This window comes from Netta rufina (assembly GCF_964035555.1).
Source record: "Netta rufina genome assembly, chromosome: Z".
NCBI classification, from domain to species: Eukaryota; Metazoa; Chordata; class Aves; order Anseriformes; family Anatidae; genus Netta; species Netta rufina.
In genome coordinates, this window is record NC_140126.1 from 11,780,678 (window position 1) to 11,805,007 (window position 24,330).

A 24,330-nucleotide genomic window follows, 5' to 3' on the forward strand; every position below is an offset into this window, starting at 1 on the left:
CAAAGCCTGCAGTTGCACAGAGTTTCTAGAATTCTCAGTTACGGAGTCACCTTTTTTTTCAGTCACCTGGCCAGACCCTCTGCAGACCGGGTCAAATCCTTTCTTTTCGGTTCACGGTACAGTCATAACCTAGACTCGGGGCATTACCTAAAAGAACGTGTCACTCACTCAGTCCTGGGAGGAAGAAGACGATGGTGGAGACATCCCTGGCCACTAGGGGATCACAGGTTGTGCCATCCAGCCGTGGTTCCAGTCAAAGTCCCACGTAGGGCTTGCTGCTGCCTGAATTTTACAGGTGGTGCTCCCCGTGCTGTTACACTTCCCTGTGCCAGGACGGGCGTCACCATCTCCAGACAACCCTGCAGCTGCATACTGATGGGCTTAGCCAGCCTGACAGAGGGTGTCCCCACACAGACAGGAGAGAGAAGGCGGCAAGAGCACACATTAACATACATAGCTCTCCAAAATCCTAGAGGTATGCTAGGCAAACACCAGACACACCTCTAAGAGAGAAAAATGAGAATCGGGAAAGTTACACCTTGGTCAGTCTAATTTCATATTTCAAAAGATATTAGAAATATATATATATAAATTGTTCATTCAAAAGCTTCCATGTAATCTGACAGAACAATTAAAAGGGTAAAGCCATAGGAAAAAAAGTAGGAAAGAAACACTGCAGAAGATGCTTTGGAAAAAAAAAGCAAATGGTCAGGAAAAAAAAAAAAAAAAGCAAAAAAAAAAAAAAAGCAAAAATAAAAAAAAAAGCATCAACCTTTTCTGGACAGGTAGAAGGTACTGAAAAAATAAATGATTTTTAATTACTGTGTAGTGGTTTGGTCCTATAGTAGTAATTTCAGCAATATTTTAAGTTCAAACTATTGAAGATACAGTACTTCAACCAAAATTAGTTTTAAAGTTGTTCAAAGTGAAGGTGTAAATGCATGAGGAATCAGCTTTCCTAATGTACTCCCATATACCAGAAAAGAATGGCTGTGTCATTCTTCTAGAAACGAAATTTCTTTTAGACTGAAAACAATAGTCCAAACAGACCTAACAACACAAGAAAGAATATATATTATTATATTAGCAAATCCATTGGGCAATAGCATGAGGAAATAAAAGGAACATAAATTTTACTTCAAAGTTATTTGTATTGCATTACAAACTACCAGTATGGATAAAACTCAAACTTGTTCTGTATGATTGCATTATAAAACACTGCACAGGCACCTAGGAGTTTATATATTAAAAAATAAAAAAAAAAAGGAGAGAGAGAGAGAGAGACTATAAAACTAAATTTGAACTTGACAGACTTGACAGAATGGCTATTACTTACATTTTGTTTGATGTGGTAGGATTTCTATGCTGAACAGATGTGTTAACTTCATAAGCATTTACCCTTCTAGTGGAGGATGAATATGGTGAAGCAAATCGCATAGATTTGGCACTAGGGAAAAGTGCAGGAAAAGGTCATAAAACAAATTCATTCACGGGAATAATGTGGGCAAGCCCATAAGAACATTCAGCCATTACAGCTATGATTGACATAAAGGCTTTCATAGGGATGTCAAAGTGTCTGTTTGGACATCCTAAACGCGAGTGTTGTTTTATGTGGAGGAATACATTTTCCCCTGCTGGCAGCACACAAAGTCTGGCTGGCTTCAGATGCCACTGGTGATGACGTCCTAGAGGAGAACTTGGGGCCTCACGGTGCCCACATACAGCTGTGGCAGCAGAGGGGATGCTCGCTGCCAGCAACACTCCCTTGCCTTCCCTCCCAGGGTGCAGTCCAGAGCCTGTGCACAAACATAGGGATAACAAGGGCATGCAGCAGCTCTGCTGGCTGTGTGGGATGCTGCTCAGCCACTTCCCTTGTGCTTAGTGGTGTTACAGTGTTGGAGCTGGCACCAGCGAAAGCATGGCTTGGACCTGCTTTCCGTGCTGCCTTCATCCATGGCACCGCTCAGTTTAAATGACACAGGAAGACCTGTGTGCTGCTCCTGCCCTCAGCGTGGTGGTGGGCTCAGTGAGACTCCTGCCAGTGGGGACGGAGGTGAGACGGCCCCGTTCCTGGCTTGTGGGATGCTATGGTGGGCAGCACGGGGTGACGCACACCGTGACATGAAGTGCTGCATAGCAGGGAGCGTGTTGGCAGTGCTCTGGCACCCCAGGGTGCTCTATGGCAGGGGAGAGCGCTGCAGCCCCTCTGCTGGGGTGGCAGCGTGGGGGGCTCATTGCGGGGCTGATGGCACTTGTGGGGGATGGATGGCTGCCCTTCACCCCATTTAATTGCGCCTTCCCTTCACGAGGAGCAGCTGAGGGAGCTGGGGGTGTTCAGTCTGGGGAAGAGGAGGCTCAGGGCAGACCTCATTGCTCTCTGCAGTGGCCTGAGGGGAAGGTGCGGGGAGCTGGGGGCCAGCCTCTGCTCACAGATAACGAGCGACAGGACTGGAGGGAAGGGGCTCAAGCTGCACTGGGGAGGTTCAGGTTGCAAACAGCAGACGTTTATTCTCAGAAGGAGCAGCCAGGCATCAAAATGGGTTGCCCAGGGAGGTGGGGGCGTCCCCGTCCCTGGGGGTGCTCAGGAGGGGCTGGGCGCGGTGCTCGTGGACGCGGGGCAGCGGCGGTGCCAGCAGGGGCTGGGCTGGGAGCCGGCCCTGCAGGCAGCGCGTGATGGCGGCACCACCCCCCCCCCGGGACTACATCTCCCAGCATGCACCGCGCCGCCCAGCCTCCTCCCTCCCTCCCCCCAACTCCCCCTCCCACCGCCCAGCCGCGCGTCCCGCTGTGTGAAAGGTGACGGCAGCGTCACTTCCGCCGCGCGGTGCAGGCCGGGAATGCGAGTCGCGATTGGCCGGCGCCCGCCCCGCTTAGCAGCGTGCCGGGCAGCAGGAAGCGGCGGCGGCGGCGCGGGCGCGGCGGGGCGGAGCGCTGCAGGCGGTGAGTACCGGCCCGCGCCGCCTCCCCACCCCGCGGGGCCCCCGTCGCCGCCGGGCCGCGACCCGGCCGGCCGGCCGTTAAAAGGGGATCGATTTAATGCGCGCTTTGATGACGTAACGACGGGTAACCAGGCGGCGGCGCCCACACCGCGCCGCCCGGCCCCGCGCCGGCCCCGCTCCCCCTCCCGGGGCCGCCCCGCGCCGTGCCCGTGCCCGCGGGCGGCCGCCCGGGGCTGTGGCGGGGCCGCCGGGCGCGGCGGGCGGCGGGCGCTGGGTAGGCCTTCCGGCTTCTCCCGCTCCTGGGACTCGGCGCGCGCTGATTGGCTCTCCTCGGCGGGGGGCGGGCCGTGCCGCCGCGCCGCTATTGGCTGGGGTTGCGTTGAGTGGCGGCGGCGCCCGCCAATGGGAGGGAGGCGGTCGGGGCGGGGAAGGGGCCGCGATGGCGGCGGCGCCTGAGGGGGGCGGGGGCGGGGGCGGGGCCGCGCCTGAGGGAGCCGCCCGGGACGGGCTGCGGGTGTGGCGGGCGGGCTGCGGCCTGTGGGGAAAATGGGGCAAAATGGGGGAAAAAAGGGGGAAAAAGGGGACGGGGGGAGCGGGAGTGCGGTGATAAAAGCGGGGCGGGTGTGTGAGGGCTGCGCCTGGCACGGGGGTGTGAGGCGTGAGCAGGGAACGGGGTTAGCGCGGTACCGAGCCCTACAACAACAGCAAAAAAAGGGAAAAAAAAAAAAAAAAAAAAAAGGAAAAAAAACTGTCGTAAAAACTGTGTAGGAAGCAGAAGCAGCCGGGTTTCCACCACCTGTGAGCTGGTGCATAACCATCATGTGGGGCCGCTGCTGCCTGCCTCCTCCTTGCTTTGCCTGGGGGTAGGGGCCTTAGGGTTGGGAAGCCCTCACAGGACACCTGCTGCAACCACCCCCTGCCACCAACAGCACCCACTGAGCCGCGTCCCCAGGCACCACGTCCAGCCTCTCCTGAGCACCCCCAGGGACGAGGACTCCACCACCTCCCTGGGCAGCCCGTCCCAGTGCCTGACTGCTCCTTCTGAGCAGCAATGTCTCCTATTTCCAACCTGAACCTCCCCTGGTGCAGCTTGAGGCCATTCCCTCTGGTCCTATCACTAGTTACCTGTGAGAAGAGGCCGACCCCCTGCTCCCCACACCTTCCTTTCAGGGAGCTGTACTTCCTGTACCTCCCACCTCTTGCTCCATGGTATTCGTCACCTCAGTGAACGTATACAGGGCTTTGAACACACAGAGTTACACTGGGCTTTTTTTGCAATATATTGCTGAGCTCTGTGGTAGTTCAGGACAATAAATTTATGTAAGTCATATGTTTTTAATGTTTGTTTGATTTAGTGTTCTGAGAAACACTCAATTTTTTAAAACAAACTCTTAGGTTTGGTAGGAGGGTATGATGTCATGATATTTGAGGGTCAAAAGTTGGTTTGCCTTAACTTTTAAGGAATTAAGTCTTTAACTGCAAGTCATCCATCATTGAATGATTTCTCAAAAACAAGCAAGAAGAATTCAACAGTGACGTAATGGCTGTCAGCTTCCCATGTGGTATTCAATGGGAATTGAATACCAGATGACAGGAAAGGTGGGAGCTGCTTGTCATCCGTCTCAGGCTCATTACAGATGAAGTGAGATGGAGGCAGCAGCATCCTTCCCTTCCACTTCGCTTTCCCAGCAGGCTGACCTTCTCTGTTCCTTTCAAGAGCCTGATACGAGTTTCAGTGTCCCCTTTAAAAAGCACTGCTAGCAAGCAGAACTAGACTTGCATAAGCATTCACTTTTGTCCCTCTTTCCCTTTCACTTTCTATCATCTTTTTGGTACGGTTTCTGAGATGCAAGGAAGAGTGTCCTTTGCTTAAAATACAAATGTGACAAATTTCTTTGCTTGATATGTTAGTCATAATAAAATAACGCCTGCTTTCATCATAACTGGGTAATTATTTTCCTCTCTCCTGTTGAACCCTTATTACCAGAATGCACTGTTGGAAGGAAAGCCGACCCTAGGGAGCCACACGGTGGCGTTCGCATGCCCGGCGGCATCCGATCAGAGGTAGCTGGTGCACACAAGGACAGGTTTGCACTCAGGACTTTACAATTCCAATCAACCAAATCTGCACTGGAAGTCAGGGAGCACCTCCTGTTTAGTTTCTTCCAGCACTCTAAAGATATCTGCTTCCTTGTCACACCAAAAATTTCCACCTCTGTATTCAGAGATACTAACTGCTCTTCTAACTTTCTTCCTTCTGTCCCTGCTAAGCATAACAATACAGTGAAAGGTATTTCCCAAATTCCTTTGAAGCTCATTCAAGTCTAATCACTGTCTTCTCTCAGATACCACGTGTATTTCAAAGTGAGTTAGACTGTGAAATTGAACTTTCTGTGCTAACGTTGCTTTGAAATGTCTTTACTTTTTTCTGAGGCATTCTCAGCATGAGAGCCATGTGAACGTGGGAGTTGAAGAGGAGGGCTGCTGCACAGACCTGAAGTCGTTTTGCCTAGAGATAATTTGTGATATGCTTTCATTGAAGCGCTTGGACTCTCTCCAGCGGTTCTTTTGCATAAGAAGCAGACTAGCATCTGCTGCCTCGTCTCCACAGGCACAGTGTTTTGCTTAACCTCTTCAGGTCTGATAACCTCCTCAACTCCCACTCACGGCTACATTTATTGTATCAGTAAGGGAGGAAGGGCCATTATATTACAAGCCCACGTGTCTCATTGGAAAGGCTGGCAGCGGATATTTCGCCATGCAGGGGGAGAAGTGTAAGTAGGCTGGGTGAATAAGAAGCTTCTTGTTCTTGGGTGTGGCAACACTTTAAATACAAGGCAGCTCTGTGTACACAGAAGCTGTAAAGCGCTGCCTTACTGCATCCTTTCTTAAAGGAAGTAAACATCTTGTGTTCAGTAGATACCAACTGTGACTTACTTAAATAAGGATTTTTTGAGAACGGTTCTTCCACCAAGTGGATCGGTAGAGCTGCAGGAAGTGGCTGTGTAAAGATTCTGGTGTTATGCCGAGGAGATGCTGTTAAATAGTTAGCCATACAGATGTTACATCCCTGCATTATTTGCTTTGAGGGAGGTGGGTCCTTGTTAAATATGTAGAATAAAGAGATACACAGTTCAGTTGTACTTTGTTAAATATAAATAAGGCCATACTCTACTTCATTAACCCTATTGTTTTCTACCTTTTAGCTAAAATCAGGCAAACATGTTACCAGTTTGGTGTTTCTGGTGGCTTTGTAGTCCCTGAAATGTGCCAATTAGTTCACATTTGTGTACTAACCTGACTGTGCATAGCATTTACTGAGCGGTGCAGTGTTATTATTCTGCTACACGTCTCTTGCAGACTAGTCCTTCTGCCATGGAAGCCGAAGAAACGATGGAATGTATCCAGGAATTCCCAGAGCACTATAAAGTTATTTTGGACAGACTGAACGAACAACGTGAGCAGGACCAGTTCACAGACATCACTCTGATTGTGGATGGTATGTATAGGCCTGTGGACCAGCTAGTATACAAAAAATTATGAAAGCTGTGCTGGGAAGCTCTTGGGTTGGTCTTGGCTCAGCTGTCAAAGGGGCCTGTTTACAAATTCTCGGTCCAGTACTGGTCTGTGAGTTGCACGCAGACTTTCTTTTAAAGTCTTGGGGTGAACAGCATCTCCAGCAGTGATTAGTAATCATGCTTCTGTTTTTCCAAACAAGTGGCTAAATATTTTCAGATATTATCCTACTCTGCAACTGCTGTACTATATTTAATGTCACCCAAAATATTTCCAAAACATTTTAAAGATGCTTTTTTGACTAAATCAGACTGTTTTGACTAAATCCGACTGCAGAGAACTTGTACAAATATGGTTTTAAAAAAAAAGCTTGAAATAAGATTGCCACCTTGCTTCTCTAGTATCTGCATATTATTTTTAATGTATTCTTAAAATAGGGAAGAATAATTCGCTTTTCTTTTCCTCTGTGTTTTAGAGTTGTAAATATTAGTCTAAAAGGAAGCTGGAGATATAAGTGCTTATAAAAGATGGTGTCTGGTAGATACAAGATTGCTTCTAACCTGAAACATGTCTTAGAATGGATGAGCACTTTGGAGAAGATAGGCAGTGTCCAGTAGAATGGACTCAACTAAAGGAGTGCTGCTTGACCCTTAAAAAGATAGCCAGAACTCGCTCGAAGAAAAGGGATTGTGTAGAGCCTGGATTAGAAAAAAGGAATGGAGAAGAGATTACTATTATGGAATCACTGTTATTTCACTGGTACTTCTTGCACAAAGCTTAGCCTGAATGTTTGCTCCTGCTCTAGTATTACCATATCTATTTGTATTACCAAGTGTTTTTGTTGGGCTCAAAGCTTTTTGGTGCAGCTGCATAGTTCTAATCTACATTGCTTCTCTTATCCTGATCTCATGGGGCCTTATAAATGTGTATATGCCTGCAGCAAGGAGAAGACAACACAGTGATGGGGACTACAGAGTCTGGAAAAGAGAACGATCAGATCAGAACTGCTTCTGTTCTGCAGGGGTGTTTAAGCTAGCTGAAATGGTGACAAAATAGATCCATACGTAGGAATGCCAAAAAGCACAGAGAATTTGGATGAAATCTGAGAGCTGCACCTAAGACATTCATGAAAAAAGTTTGCACAAGGACTTGCCATAAATTAAGTATCTGAAAAGAGAAACAAGCTGAAGTGAGCAAGTTCTCTGACTTTGGTTTGCCTTCAGCAAGGGTCGCATGAGATGTGGAAGGCTAGCTGCAGCAGCATCTCATGTTACATGGAGACACGTTAAGTGACTGTATTCTGCTAGAGTAGATTTGTAGACTAGGTTTTACCGCTGTTCTCTCTTGTGCATCTGCTCTCATTCTGCAATAAGTAAGGAAGGTGTCATCCTAAACTAAAATTTCTTATCTGTTTTCACAGGTCACCATTTCAAAGCTCATAAGGCTGTTCTTGCTGCCTGTAGCCAGTTCTTCTACAAATTCTTCCAAGATTTCACTCAGGAGCCCTTGGTGGAGATTGAAGGTAATCTGGTTCATGCAGATAAAAACTTTCAGAGCTGTGTGCTGGAACTGGAAGTGGATGTGGTGTCCTTGATGCAGGCTGAATCGTAGAATCATTAAGGTTGGAAAAGACCTCCAAGATCACCTGGTCCAACCATCACACTCCTACCTTAGCTGGGATGCAAGAACAGATAGACACAGAGTAATACTTGCCTGTAGGCCAGGAGCAATCATCTGCTGGTCAGAGGTCTTTTGAGAAAGAGAGATGCTCTAAATATGCTTTAAATATGTACTTTTTATTGTACTTTAAATGCTAAATAAATATATAAATTTTACTTTAAATATTGTACTTTATGTACTTTTTACTATTCCACACAAACAGCTTTTTGCCCCACTTATCTTTCCTTTACTTTTACCTTTGTTATGGCATGATTCCATAGTTGTTTCCATGTTCCTATAGCAGACTTGTTATTCCGACGTGAGCTTTTCAAGGGTGTTGTCTTCATGAAACTGGCAGCTAAAGTATCATGAGCAAAATGGTGAGCAGGCCAAGTGTGCAAGATTCGTCAGATTGAGGCACTGAGGCATTGTTAACTTGCTTTTCTTGCTTCCAAACAGGTGTAAGTAACATGGCATTTCGTCACCTAATAGAATTCACCTATACAGCAAAACTAATGGTGCAAGGTGAAGAAGAAGCAAATGATGTTTGGAAAGCAGCTGAGTATCTACAGATGCTAGAAGCAATCAAAGCACTTGAAATCAGGTAAACACATAAGCCTCTTTTTCTTCCCAGCACTGAAATGTAGTCTTAAGAATCATTTTACTAGAGCTGTGTGCTGGTATTCTGCAGTGCTGCTCTTATCCTGGAACTTCGAAAACTCGTTTGGGGCCATATACTTTTCAATTACACGATAGGGGTCAGAGTAACAAAGGCTGCAAAAGGAATGTCTCGTTCTTTGGGCTGGAGCTCAATAGCATTGTATGGCTGTGTCATCGTGGAACTAGTACCAGGTCTTTGGGCTATTTGACCCCATCTGATTGAGAGGCATGTATGCAGTGATTTAGGTAATTAGATCATGCTATAAGTTTGTGTTAGTATTTTGATTTCACTCAGCTTCCTGCTGTTTCTGAGGGAATGGGTAGTGATCTTAAAGCTCCCTGATGCAAAACTAACCTATCAAAATTCTTGAGTAAATATGGTTGGTGTAATCAGTTTTATGCTGGATAAATACTTAATTGAATGTTGCTGTGGCACATCTTACCCAGTCTGATAACTGTGCTTCATTGCAAAACTACAACCTGAGAAAAGCGGGTGATGTTCCCACCCTGCTGTTTTCTTCCCTGTCATTCCCTTTCACAAAGTGCTGTCATGTTGTCATTCCTTCCGGATGCTCAGCTGTTTCAGCATGAAGCAGGGGGAGGGGTCTCGTGGTTATCATGGCTTTCTCTTCTAAACTGACTGAAAGGTCCTTGCATCAGGGATAAGGTTCCTCTTTATTTTCCCATAAACAGTGTTGGCCAAGGGGAATGCATCAGCCCAGAGTTCCCCTAGAAGCCAGTTAGCATTTTCTTGCTAAAAAGCCGGCTTAAAAAAGCCGGGGGGGGGGGACACAAAAAACTCCATGGTACACTAGAAACTTGGTTTCCAATATCAACATTGATTTTTTCAAAAGAACTTACCCAGCACTTAGTCTGGGGATTGGCAGCAGAGCAAAAAAACACAATTTTTTAAAAGAAGAGATAAGAGGTTGCATTTCTGGTCCTGCTCTTCAACCCCACCAACACTTTTGATTTGACATTTTTGAGGTTAGCATAATACCATCAGGATAACTTTTCTTCTGTTCAGGAAAAAAAAGCAGACCTTTGTGTCTGCCTGACAAAATTGAAAAGAAACTTGAAATTGAAGAAGTTTGTTCTAAATGGTATCTGTTTCAGTCAGTGTACACCAGTGGAACTGTTGAACCAGGATTTGGATCAGCCCATCAAAGTAAACTGCCCAGCATGCAAGCATTTCCCAGTGTTGCATTATGTTGTGCAGTTTTTTGGTTATCCAACGCCAGTAAACTCTAATTCTTATGATACAAAGAAAAAAATGTTTAACATATGCAAGCTAGTCTATTCTTAGTTATTTCCATTGTTAATATATTGAAAGGCTGTTTTTATTATTGATTTTTTGTTTGTTTTCATTGCCTTTTTTTTTGTTTTCTTGACAAAAACAAACAAGCTTAAGTACCACTGTCAGTCTCTTCTCCTCAACGGTAGGAGTGGGAGGAATTATAATACAGTGTCACAGTTTGAGCTCTAACTTAAGCTTTCAGGTTAAGCTTCAGAAACTTCAGCCAAAGTAGAAATAAACGGTAATTGAGCAAGCCCCTTGCCCGATCGATATTTATTAATATCAAAGAGATGGACATCACATAACCTCGACTAGAAAGAAAACAACCAGCTGTTATTCATTAAAGTGCATTTGTGTTTAAAGTGCTGTAAGTGTGTATTAAAGTTCAGACTTTCACACCAGCTGCTCAAGGATGATAGTCTGCTGAGCATATTATTCTTTTGCTACGTGATCCTGGAGCTCTTTGCAGTAATGTGCAAAGTAACTTACCAACTTTTACATTTCAGAAATCTAGAGTAAATGAAGCTATAAGTTTAGATGTTTTGTCTTCCTGTATCTGAATATTGTAAGGTGTAATTTGCTAAGCTCTGTCCTGCATAGTCATTAGCTGCATATTTCTGACATATGACATGCAGATACTGAAGGAAACCTCACCTCACCTATTACTAAAAAATCCATGTTATAAATGAAGTCTCAACTCAATCTGAATTTAGGAATATTTATAAAAGGCAGGTAAACAGCGCTGGGTGTGCAGGGAGTCTGTGCTCTACCAACACACATACACGAGCATCAAACTTTCTAAATATACAAAACATTGCTTTTGCATACTAAACCTGAGTACACCTATACATGTGTATGCCTCTACATATGTACAATCAGAACAAACAATCCTTTAAGTCTATCACTATTAATGTCCACGTCTGGGGGAGCATAGTTGGAGTTGGTAATGCTGGTTGAAGTGCTCCCATATCTTCCATGACTTATAACAGTCCCCATTTTGCGTTCCTTTTCTTGATTACAAGCACCACAGAATTCCAGGGCTAGTCGTGGGAACAATATGTCTCGCTTTAAGTTGTTAAGCAACTCGGTCTTCAGGCCTTACGTATCCTGTTCTTCCCGGATCGAAGGAAAACATTTCCGTCTCCTTTTCAAGGCCAATGGGCCTGGGTCAAAAGGCACGTCCAGGTCACCAGGGGGCGGAACAGCAAAGGTCTTCGATGACTGTAGCAGCAGAGGGGCTGCTGGTGCAGCAGCAGGATCGGTGACTGAGCCCACAGCTCCCTCACTGCCTGGCAACCCACAGGGCTCCGTAAGGCCCCAGAGACTGCTCCCAGGTGCTGAGCAATCCAACCTTTAGTAGCAGAGTCCCACACCTGGACCTCAGTTTGGTCCCATGTTTCAGGATCACAAACTGATTGTTAATAAAGGGAATAAGCTGTAAGGTTACCAGGACAGTCTTTGTTCCTAGGGACGCATGATTCCCCATAATGTGCAGCTGCTTACCAGAGGGCAGCTGTGTGCATGGGTCCACTTCTCTCAGCTCGAGCTTCATCCCAGCTCCAGTGCGCCCATTTCCAGCAACTTTCTGTAGGAGCTTCTCTGAGCGGTTTGCTGAGTCTGGCCGAACCTATCTTCATGAGGCAATCAATGTGCCTGTTCCCGTCCTGGTCCCTGTTCTGCTAGCCTGTTCCTTTTCATTCCTTTTCTCTACTCCTTTATTGATGACATAACTTCATTACATTGTGTTGCCTTTTCATCTCAAGGACAGGCTCCTCTCTTACACCCTTCTCACCACAGCAGTCCTTTTCCAACAACTTTCCATTGGTCAAACAACTTTGCCCAGCAACAGCAAACCCCCAGCAACTTCCATGCCTTAAGGGCTGCAGAACAAGCAACCCCAGGCATGGCTCCTGAATCACCCTTCTTTGTGCCCTCTAAACTTTTTTACATTCCTGATGGCCTCATTGTTGACTCTGATGTTATCACCAACCATGGGGCTTGCCAACCCCCATGGCCACACTCCCACATCTCCCCCTTCTTTATTAATATCAACCATCTTCTTGACACGAATTATTACTCCATAGATCACAATGGGGTGCTATCCCTGACATCTCAGAGGAAGGAGGTTGTGTGTGTATGGTGCAGGGGTAAGAGGAACTGAGCTGGGAAGGGGGGGTTGTGTAAGACCAGAAAATTAAATTAGAGTACTCTTTCCACATCCAAGTGAGTATTTGTTGTAATTGTTGTTGTTTTTTGTGTTTTTTTTTTTTTAGCCTGTGTGCTTTTCTGAAGTACTAGCTGTTATGATAATCATTGCGTAAGGTCACACCTACAGTGGTTTCTAGGAACCTAAGTCAGTCATCAGAGCTTAAGCAGTGAATAGCATAGGAAGGACTTGAATATTATTTCTGAGTAGGCAGGCAGAAGAACTCTCCCTTTGTGAAAGTTCTCAAGTGCAGAATTTCCAAAGTTGCTCAGATAAACCTGTGCCATTAGGCTAACTGGTCGTTTTATTGATGCATTGTGTATTGCTCAAAGCAGAGCTACTTAAAACATTTTAGTTGCCCGAAGTGAAAGTCTCCATAGCTCCAAACTTGCTGTTTTACAGGACTAATGAGTATAGAGTAAGGACAAATTATCTTCTAAAATGCACGCAGGTCATGTGCATTGAGTTTCTTAAAAACAGCTAGAACATGTTTAATGCAGAAGCTCAGTATCAGGCAGGATTTGTTACGTGTTTGTGGATCTTAACCTTGTTTATGCAAATGCTTTACAGGAACAAAGAAAATTCATCACCCTTAGAATCAAATCAAACCCAAGCTAAAAATAAACCAAAAAAGTGGAAGATAGCTGAAACTTCGAACGTTATCACAGAAACACTGCCATCTGCAGAATCAGATCCAGTTGAAATTGAGGTTGAGATTACTGAAGGGACAATTGAAATGGAAGATGATAGCGTCGAGACGCTTGAAGAAGTAGCTTCTGCAGAGCAATCCATAAAGTACATACAGACAACGGGTACAACAGATGAATCTGCTTTGGCTCTTTTGGCAGATATCACCAGCAAGTATCGTCAGGGAGAGCAAAAATGCCAGATCAAAGAAGAAGATGACAGTGCAACTGATCCCTCATGCAAACAGGTAGAAGGTATTGAAATTGTGGAACTTCAGCTGTCACACGTGAACAATTTATTCCACTGTGAGAAATGTAACCGTTCGTTTAAATTGTTTTACCATTTTAAGGAACACATGAAAACACACTCTACTGAGAGTTACAAGTGTGACATATGCAATAAAAGGTACCTACGAGAGAGTGCTTTGAAACAGCATGTCACCTGTTACCACCTCGATGAAGGTGGTGCCAGCAAGAAGCAAAGACCTGGCAAAAAAATACATATATGCCAGTACTGTGATAAACAATTTGACCACTTTGGACATTTTAAAGAGCACCTCCGGAAGCACACAGGTAAGAGTGCTGCTGTAGTCACGTACTTGTGGCTTTGGCCATTTTGGGGTTTTGCTTGTTTGTGGGAAGTAGAGCTTACGCTGAAGAGAACACACAAGTGCTAGAAATACTTAGCTTCTAGTTACAACTAAAATCAAAGAATCATAGAATTGCATTGATGATTCTATACTGATGTTTTTTCCTATTGGTATAAACTGTGAGGTATTGAGTTGTTTGGTTTTTTTTAAGTGGTTAAAAATATGCTCCCAGAACTGGAAAACCGTAATGAAGCTTCTCTTGAGTGTATTAAACATTGTTCTAAGAATTATTTCATAAGGCATGCTTACTTCAAATGTACCAAACTGCGTAGCTACTTTTATTTTCACAATTCTCCTGGTTAAAATTTTCTGTTGTAATAAGATCTGAACTGTGAGCTTGTCAGTGTGAAATAGCCTCTTATGACAGTTTCATCCTTGGTCTTGACATCTGTGATTCAGTTTTGTTTGCATGTTAAGTAACATAGCAAAACATTTCTACTGGCTATAGTAGACTTCCATTACTGTAAAATCTGCCTTTTTGACATCTGGATAGCATCTTTTGAGCACAAAATTGCTTGTGCCTCCTTCGGTCTTCCTTTATAGTGTGAGAAGTCTGTACTATCTGTACAGATGCTGAGCATTTTGTAGATGACTTTATATATAACGTATATATAAATAATTATATGAATTATCATACCTACAAAGTATTTATATGTAAGGACCATATAAAATACGGTCTGATATCCAGGTGGTTTTGTTTAATATGTCAGTCATGAGGCATCAGTAAGATTTAATGCAGAGGAGCAGCCCCTATCTTTTTATCTTGTTAAAGCCTTTTAATTGGAACCTCTCTGTACCAGGGGCAGGTGTGTATTGATGCATGAATGACACTGTACCCAGCCTACTCCAAATAGCCCCTTCAGAGTTGCATTTGTAAAAAGTCTTTATCAAATCCTTATTCCCTATAAAGTAGGGAGTGTTTGCTTTGGCATAGCTAAGACAGCTACAAACTACATCAGGAAAGTATTTTCAGAGAGGTTTTTGGTAGATTATTTTGTTTACTCTGCTATCTTCATGTGGGAATTGCTGTTGTGACAGAATTTGGGACACAAAGTAACAGCATATCACAGGAGACCCAGAGGACCGTATCAATACGTATTGATACAAGCAGTACTCGTGGAATTTAATTACTTTTGGTTTCCCATTTTGAAAGTCTGAAGCTTAAAATCAAACCTGATACTACCATATAACTGTGCTTTCCTAAGGTCAGTGAAAAAACTCCCACTGAGCCAAAGACTTTCTAAATTCTTAATTCTAAACATTAGATGAATACTAAAATAAAATAACGAGCCCATGGAGAAAATGTACTACAAACTATCTCGTCCTGCTGCTACAACACCAGCAATAACATTAAAGTAGCAAGTGCAAAAGAAATTCATGTCATGTATCTCTGAAAATATTAACAAAGTCATCTCTAGAATTTATAAAAAGGGAGATTTTTTGATGTGATGTAACGATTCTTTTTTTTTTTTTTTTTCTTGCATGATAATGAGATTTCAATTGCCAGTTGAAAGTAACTCACAGGACAAATTCTGCAAGACTGTAATTAATGTATGCCCACTGAATTTAATACATGTAACTCTAGTCTTGCACATGTAGAGCCATTTCCTCATACCGAAGTCAATCTTAAAAGGAAGCTACTGCTCTCGATATTCTTGTCTAACCTTGTTTTTTTGTTTTGTTTTGTTTTTGCAAAGTTTATATCCCCTACCAGAAAGAGATGCTGAACAGCTTTGATTTCCCACGATTTCCCTGGGAATTTTGACTGCTAAATATTTCTCAAAGATAGGCTTTTTATGGAGGCTGCATGTGCTCACATGAGTGAAGATAGAAATTAAGGAGTTTTGTGCTCCAAGCAGCCATGATGTCTGACATGTCTGGAAATCCTGTAATTAACATAATTTGTATACAGATTATACAGACTTCTTAAGAAAAAATTAATCATGGTCTTTGCCATTCTGTGGTAAATTTAAAATATGCTTTACAGGAAGCTCACTTTAAACTGCAAATAACATCTTCCATAGAAGTTAACAAATGGACTCCGTTTGCATACCTCGAATATATAATTGTGGAGTTCATTTGATAAATACCTGTTTTTGGTGCACTTGTGGGTGGGAGGGAACTACTGTTTCTCTCTAAACATATTTTAATAATGATGTGGTAGCTTTATGTTCAGGGATGAATTTCTCACAGATATATATGTATTATGTGTGTGTATTTCTTATATACAGGGATGGGATTTCTTATGTATTAGGCAAATAGAAATCACAGTGTTAGTTGTCAGAAATTCCTTTGGGTTAAAAATGTTTATTTGGGGCCTTGGGTTAAAAACATTTATTTTGGGCCGTCTCCTTCCCGACAGTTCCTGTCCTGAGTTACTTAAGATTGGCAAGGGAAATTTCATTCTTTCTCATACACTGAAAAAAGACGATCATCAGATCCAGAGGAGAAAAAAAAAAAAAAAAACTCTTCATAAAATCCATAAAATCACAGTTAGATGGGGCTAAGCTCACAGCTGGATGGCAGCAGGCTGTCGTCTCTCATAGAGGAGCTCTGCTTCTGCAGCACTGCCAGTGTGTCTCTGGGGGTAGCTGGGCTGGCAGGATGGTGCTTGTGCTTTCTTTCCATCGCCCCCGAGCTGTGCAGCCTGGGTCACTGTGCTGATTTGTGCAGTGCACGGAGTCACACTTCTTTTGGCTCTTGGATATTGCCACCACTGTCATTGAATTGTCACTCTCAGATGCTTTTGTCACTATGTGTGGAAGATTACTGAAGAATTTGAGTAAGAGAAGAATAAATCTGTCCTTGACTGGGGGGTGGCTGACACCAAGTAACTATTTAAATGTGGCCATATGGCAGGGCTGGTGAAGTTTTGTGCTGTGAGTTCTGTGCTCCTTTATCTTCTTTGCCATACAACAGTCTCCAAAAACATAGCCTTTGGTAATCATTAAGGGGAATATTCACACATTTAATTTTTTTTTCTGTAGACTTTGAGTGTGGAAGCAAGAATTATAGGCTACTTGTGGATTTCTGTTGAAAACCGAGTTAGGCGCTTCTGAATATTTCTGAAAACGTGGGTTTATTGACTTTCCATCCCAGTCAGTAACTACTGTCTTCATGAAAATGTAGGCTTTAAATCTTAATCCAGATAGAAAAAACTCTTACATTATTCACTGAAAGGTCCCAGCCTCTTTTGGTGTTCATTAAGCGGTTTGTTTCAATAGTTAGGTTGTTGCCAGTACCTTCACAGATTAATTATCAGGCAGTCAGAAGAAACATGCTGTTCTGAGGGTTTTTTTTGTATTTTCATTTCCTTGAATTTCATTGTGTTTATGCATAATGAAATTAGTAAACAGACACCACTTTTTCTTTGTTCTGCTTGATGTCAGTAATAGCAATATACTACTCTGGATAAAAGGAGAAAACAGAGCCTGTTTTCATCCTCCCCTGCTTGCTGTCCTTAGCTGGCTTCCCAGTGGAAAACGCTCCTCTTTTTGGTACCAGGTTTGAAATGAAGTGACCGAACAGAAAGGAATTTTTGTCTTGCTTGTGCCCATCTATGCCATGTCCCTCTTTGCTTCACTCTTTTTCATTTTTGGTTTGATTTGGTTTCTGCTTTTTGTTAAATGCTGATACACTGTTACTTCATAGTTAATCTGTGCCACCTTGTTTCTGGAGCTTAGTTTTAGCTCTTCAGCATAAGCTGTTACTGTTCTTGAAAATAAAACATTGTATTTTTTTAAATACTTTCTTTATTGTGTGACTTCCTATAATTTCTAATGTTGAGTCTTTGAATATTATCAGGTGAAAAGACAGGAATAGCTGCTATTTCATTAAGATATTTTGACAGGCTAGTGATCTAACTTCCATAAAAACCTAAACAGACTTTAATTAGCACCAGCAGTTATGTCAGATTGTCTCTTTCTAAATGAGAATTATGATTCCACATTAAGACTTTGCCCTTTTATTTATATAAATGAAGTGTACACAGAGTGTCTTTCTCTTTTTCTGTAGAATAATCCAGTTGGCCAAGCCTTTACAGCATGTCTATCAGCAAGAGGGGAAGAAGGGAAAGCTGACAGAAAACTGTTTGATTTTATGCCGTTATAAATCCCTGTCTGTCTTAATAGGTGAAAAACCCTTCGAATGTCCAAACTGCCACGAACGTTTTGCTAGGAATAGCACGCTCAAATGTCACTTGGCGGCCTGTCAGTCTGGAGCTGGAGCTAAAAAGGGAAGAAAGAAGCTGTATGAATGTCAGGTGGGTAATGGAAGTCGGAGAGTTGGAGGCCAGGTGCCTCCTTCCCATGCTGAGGGAGTGTGGGAGTACTAAGCAGGAAAGGCAGCAAGAGTGGGCTCACGCTTCCAAGAACCACTTAAACAAATATGAGGACCGCATTCAGCCACAGCACTCAGTTAAATTTTTATATTTCAGTAGTTCCATTTAAAATGTGGAATTACTGGTATGGATTTTCATAATACTTTGTTAATCTTTCTGCTTCCTTTTCAAGGTTCTTGATGCACTGACCTAGGCCTATCCTGCTTGTGAACATGCTTCACTAAAGTCCAAAATACAAAGTACTATTTTTTTTCCTATTTTATTATTCTGCTGTTTGGTACCCAGTATGTTGACTTTGTCTGTAAAGTCATTCCATATTATGATGACAATCTGTAATGTCTTTTAAGCAAATATAAATGCTGTAAATAGATAATATATATAACTGGGATTCAAAAAGGTTTTCAGAATTTTACATGACTCTTAAAAGTCAGCTTTTAAAGGCTAGAAACATAAAAATTAAGGTTGGCTGTAGCAGTTTTTTTGCTGCTTTGCTGCTCCAGTCTCAATTAAGAACACATTTCTTCACCCTACCACACCCACTACCCTTAAGACTCTCACCCTATTTAATTTACTCTGGTTTTAAGTTTATTTGGGTTGTATAGTAAAGAAAACTTCTGGACGTGGGCTTTATTTCTTCCGAAAGAGATAGATCTCATTCATAGAAAGCAGCGAATGCTGCAGGAGATGAATGGATGAATTCTGTGTGTCACATCATTGAATTGGAAGTTTGACTGTTGCCATTGTATTATTCAGCTTTTATCCTAGTCTGAAATTAACTCTTGTGAGTGTACCTATAAATTAAAGATAAGACAGCTTTGATCATGAGAGTTACTGGGTAATGCAGTCGTACCTAGTAGCCTCAGGCTGAACATACTGTTTTGTTGTGACCCTTTGGTTTAACCAATTTTGACCAATTTCACTGTGTTGTAGCTTTCTGTTTATTAATTGATACCATGTCCTCTCACAGATGTTGTGAATATGGATTAGTAGCTGAATGTGGGTTCAGCCCACAGCAATTACAGTAATTCCTGGAGAAGTTTTTCTTGAATTCTTCCCTGTTTAGAATTAAGTTTGAATAGTGTTCAGTGCATAAAATCTCGGCTCCCTGAAGAAAGGAAAAAAAAAATTGCACTTGCTTGATGACTATTTTTGTTACTTTTGAGTGTATGTCTAGAGGACTAAATTAGGCTATCAGTAATTATGTGCCTGGACATTACTAATAGTTATTATCTTTATATATCACAAAGTAAGTTTAAGTGCTTATTTATAAGGTTAGTATTTTGAATGTGTGCTGTCCAACTTTCTCTCTTACTAAAGCATGAGCCTGGGGAGAAGAAAGCCTGGTAGTAACAACACAAACCTGTTTTTAACAGACTTTAACAGCTGTTTTTTCAGGTCCATTTTACAGACCTGTTCCTTGAGTTAATCCGTGTCAGATAATCCATTATCCTTCTGTGCTGTTGCCAAAAAATAAGAGATGGAATGTTTTCTTTCTAAAATACTTGCCAGCAGTGAAGGAGTGTTGAAACATGTTCTTTGTTTCTTTATGCCAGTGTGAACACTTGCATGGCTAAAACTCCAGACCCTGTTTCTGTAGTCCAAGTGTGACTCTGCCCTACTTTCCCCCACAGGCACATTTCTACAGGCAATTTCTACAGTGTCCTTGTGTATTGTTCTCGGGCTACACACCTCAGTACCAGCTGAAGGGAATAAAGTGTGTTCTAGTGTTCTGTGAATATATTGTGTCTGCAGTCTTCGCAGTACTTTTAGCTGGACAAGTCTAACAGAGATGGAGCTCTAAGACATTTTCATACACTGATATTTATTTATTTATTTATTTTGAAAAGGCACAATGGCAGAGTTTAGTCTAGCCAGTTAAACCTCATAATTCTGTGAAGAAAATAAAGGTGATGAGGAAAAGTAGGCTAGTAGTGCTGCATCTAGAACTTCAGTAACAGAACAGTTTGTATTACACTTTCATCGTGCTGTACTATTACACAAATAGCTTTCCACCCCAAATTCTAGCAACAGACACAGAACTACTGGTGCCTGCTTCTGTATGTGAATTTCACGTGAGTTTGAAATAAGAAATCTTTCAAATGTTGTACTGGCTCATAAATTCAGTAGCTACCCTGTATATGCACAACTCAGACTGTCACGCTTTCTCAAGTAATAATAGGTGCTCTGTTCATCTGGAACTGACTTCTCAGCTTTTACCTCTAACGTATATGTGTGTGTGTGTTTTAAATCTACGTAGCAAGAAGCTATGCTGTGTGAAGCCATGGACTGGAATAGGCAGCATGCTTTGTCATATTTCTGTTGGCACTGTTTAACATGCTCTGTCTTTTGTTTCAGGTTTGTAACAGCGTGTTTAACAGCTGGGATCAATTTAAAGATCACTTGGTGATACACACTGGTGAAAAACCCAACCACTGTACCCTGTGTGATTTGTGGTTCATGCAAGGCGGTGAGCTGAGAAGGCATCTCAAAGAGATGCACAATATTTCAGAACTAATGACAGAAGAGGTTCTTCCAGTGGAAGCTGAACCGGTGACATCAATGACTATAATAGAACAAGTGGAACAAGTCCATGTCCTACCAGTAATTCAGGTCCAAGTGGATCCTGCACAGGTGACTGTGGAACAGATGCACCAGGATCTCATACAGGACAATCAAGTGAAAGGCGCACAGTTGGATGAACTACAAGAACAGGTGCAAATTAGTTACTTAGAGGTTGAGCACATTCAGACTGACCATGGTGCTGAAGTTCATGTGGAGCAGTTGCATGTTGAGCATGTAAATCAAATACAGATGGAAGAAGTACAAGCAGAACTTATAGATGGAACAGACCTTGAACAAGTAGAATACGAAAGTGTTGATCAAGGAGAAGCAGAAGAAAAAGAACCTAGTCACGTAGATGATGCAGATAAGGGGGATCATGAACAAGCTGAAGACTTAAAAGCTCAACAATTAGTGGACATGAAGACTGAAAAGGTGGATGACTAGGTCAATTAACCGCGTGCAGGTTTAAGAGTGAAATACCAAATTATTTTTGTTAACTTTTACATTGTTTTTTGAACTGTCAGTGGTCATCTTTCCAATATGCTGTCCTTGGCAAGCTGGACAAGTGGACCAAAGTTAGCTTTCTTCATATACAACTACACTTCTGTCATATGTGAAGAATAACTGTCATTCATCTAATACCACGGAACAGGAACTACCGCAGAAATGGACAGCTTTGTGATGATTTTAATAATGAATAGCTTGTCTTGCTGTTATACCATCCCTGGGTATATGTAAGAGTAACTTCACCTCTTTTCCTCTTCAGTAGAAGCAAACTCTTGTTACAGATTTGCAGGGTGTCTGTGGCAGAAGAGTTAGTAAAATCTGGTGGGTTCTAGTATAAATGACCACTCAGATACCTGTGAATTTTCTGGGCAGACTGCCATCCAAACACAGTACTGTATCCAACAGCAGTCCCTGCATTTCTTTAATGTGAGAAGCTTTACATCAAGCTGGAACTTCTGAACATTCAGTCTGGGGGAAAGCTGTTTTTGCTGGAGGTCTGAGAGCACAAAAATCCTGTGCCTTTTCAACAGTGACTGGTTAAATTTCCACAAAGCTTCTGAAGTGTTCAAGAACCTAGTTCAGTAAAAAGGCAATGTAGGTAATGTTATAGTGCTTTATATTTTTGCTTAAAATTGTCAGCTACTGATTTTTTTGCATTAAATTTAGAATGGGGGGGGGTGCTGAGGGAGGAAACAGATTCCACTTAGTGGCAATAAGACGCTCTAAAATGAACATCTTAAAATGGAAAAGCTCGATAGAATCTGTGGTACACATGAGCTGGAAGAAAGCTACCAGCAGATTCTTCTTTTATAAATCTTCATTTTTGAAAATGAATTTGTTTAAAAAAGTATAGAGAAGACTTGTCTATATGGTATCAGGTTCCTGGTTATGGGGATTTTTTTGAAATGGAATTCTGACACTTGACACAAAGATGTTGTGCTAAAAATAAAAGTAAAAGCCATAGGTATGAGTGCTAAGCTGTGGATTGAAAAGTAGGAGTGTAAACATTTTAATCAATATTAGACAATAAAATAATACCAACCATGAAATGTTGCATTATTTGCTTCATCCAGTAAACAAGAAACAATTTAGTGACTGGCGATTACAGTGCCAGATCCCGGTGATAAGAATCAATCCCATTTTGATAAGTTTAGTAGCTCATTACTATGAAGTTAAGTTTGTGTAGGAAATATTGGTCTGGCTCTGTGTTCAGCCATACTAAGGACTTCTGATTCCCAGTTATTGCCTTGTTCCATACTTCTGAAAAACTTTTTAAAGCCTTAACTGAATGGAGGAATTATTGCAAGGAAGTTCCCTAATGCACTTAGTAATCCCGTAGATCTTAGTTAAAACCAAGTTTTCTATTCAGTCGTCTCCAAAGGCGGAATTATTTCCTCAAGCTTGTGCTTTTCAGTCTCATTCAAAATTATTCATGTGTTTCATCGTACTTCTTGAGAAACTGTTGCAAAACAAACACAAATTTCAATTAAAATTTCAAACAATTTGATTAATGTAACTTGCATTCTTTTTTAATGATGAGTTTTGTTTCCTGAGTTGCAAGTAGTATCTTCTGTGCTAAGGGAAGAATGTGGCACAATGCTAATCATGCAAGTGGAAATCGGCTATTGTATTTATACTTGGCTTTTTGATAACATGCAGGGGACAGGCCTGCTTGCTTTGCTGCATATCTGTTTGTTTTAGGTATCTGTAAAGTTGTGCATATGGACACAATATCTGTATCTGTGGAATTAAAGGAACTGTCTGTCTGCATGTCTTAACAAAACTACAGATATTAGGTGGTACTGGCAACAGGGCTGTAGCTTAGCAAGCACTTTTGTTTGGTTGTTTGGTTGGTTTTTTGTTTGGTTGGTTTTTGATTTGTTTTATCTCCCATTTTCAACAATGGCTTGTGAGTTAGTAGAGCAAGCATGCTCAGTTGTGCCCAGTGCTGCCTTCATCCAGAGTGCTGCTGAGCCCAGGTGGGAGCATGGCAGGGGCAGGAGCAATCCTGCAGGTCCACCTTCAGTGGAGGAGGGAAGAGGGATGCTGTTTTACGCTTTCTCTATGCAGGACAAAACCAGTCACAGATCCTAACTGGTATTTGTAGCTATGGAGTTCCTCTCACAGGTGTTTGGCAAGGCAGAGGTTGCCTTGCAATGCCTGGGGGTGTGCGCTGAGGCCGTGCTGCATCAAGGGCTTGGATTTGAGGCTGGGGACAGCCTCAGGAACAGGGTGAAAGGTTTTTTTCAGTAACTCCATTGGAAAGCGTTTCCCCTTGTAGACCTATAGTGGTTAGAGGGAAGATTTGGGGAGCAAGAAGTTCTGGCTGCTCTCTGTAATGGCCGCTTTGCTACAGTCTATCTACGGAACTGTGGAACTTGCTGCCTGCAGTCTGCAGCATGTCTTGGCTTGCAGAGTGAACAGCTGAATTTCTGTAGAATTAAATTAATGGGATAAAGCAATGGGGGGGTCTAGGCAGTGAGAAATGGAAAAGGGAATGAACAGGAACGTGTGTGGTGTGTTTGGACAGACAATGTGAACTTTAAATGCAGACTCAGGTTAGAGGTAATCTTCCAGATTTATATGTAATATTCATGAAAAGCCAAAAACTGTTTCTGAAATGAGGGTGGGGAGAGGAAAAGGGAGCTGATTGATAGTTTGAGAGCTGCTGAATTATTATCTGGAAGAAAGGATTAGTTGTTTAGGAAAACCACTTTTCTTGAGCTGAAGAAAGCTCATCACTAATACTGTGCTCCAGGAGAAGCGCAGCTGTAACTGGGTGATAAATAGTTGCCTGCAACATGGAGTTAATTTGTTGTTGTTGTTTCTAACAAGTTTGTCCTTAAACTAGTGCTTTGCTGAATAGTTTTAAAAATGAAAGTAACCTGTTAAAGGAAGTGCAAATATTTTGTACCTTGGAGGTACCATTTCTCTTGTAGCAGTTATTTTCTCAAGTGGTCGCCGCTTCAGGCTGCTCTAACAGAAGATGGAGCCTTTTTTTTCCGATTCACCAGCTCAACCCAACGCAGTTTAGTGGCTTGGGGACAACGCTGGGACTCTGCCTGTGCTCACACCGTGATGGGGCTTTTGCACGCAGCGAGGAATGCCTGTGCAGCTCCGCGTTACGTTTTGCCAGCCAGGTTTTCTAATTTGTTAAAGGCTCCTTGTCATCCATAAAACGCTTGAGCCCGTTTCCACGTCCTTCAAATGAAGGCTGGCCGCCTCCTGTGAGGAAGAAATCTGTCCCACCGGGAGACCCGAAGCTGCCCCCTCCACCTCCTGGGGGTGCCCCTCACGCACCGGGGGCTG

The 24,330-nt window shown here is 42.7% G+C and overlaps 1 protein-coding gene across 2 annotated transcripts; it reads left to right on the forward strand.

Annotated features, from left to right (window-relative positions):
- The first annotated feature begins 2,824 nt into the window (after positions 1–2,824).
- Positions 2,825–22,461, forward strand: ZNF131 (zinc finger protein 131). Of its 2 annotated transcripts, XM_084304861.1 has the most exons (8): positions 2,825–2,940; positions 6,300–6,438; positions 7,876–7,977; positions 8,574–8,718; positions 12,848–13,211; positions 13,314–13,536; positions 17,744–17,874; positions 20,308–22,461. In XM_084304861.1, the coding sequence occupies exons 2-8, from the start codon at positions 6,315–6,317 to the stop codon at positions 20,956–20,958; spliced, it is 1,740 nt and encodes a 579-aa protein (XP_084160987.1). In that variant the 5' UTR covers positions 2,825–2,940; positions 6,300–6,314; the 3' UTR covers positions 20,959–22,461. The 2 variants fall into 2 exon arrangements, with proteins under 2 accessions (XP_084160987.1, XP_084160986.1); XM_084304860.1 differs by having other exon boundaries at positions 12,848–13,536.
- The last annotated feature ends 1,869 nt before the right edge of the window (positions 22,462–24,330 follow it).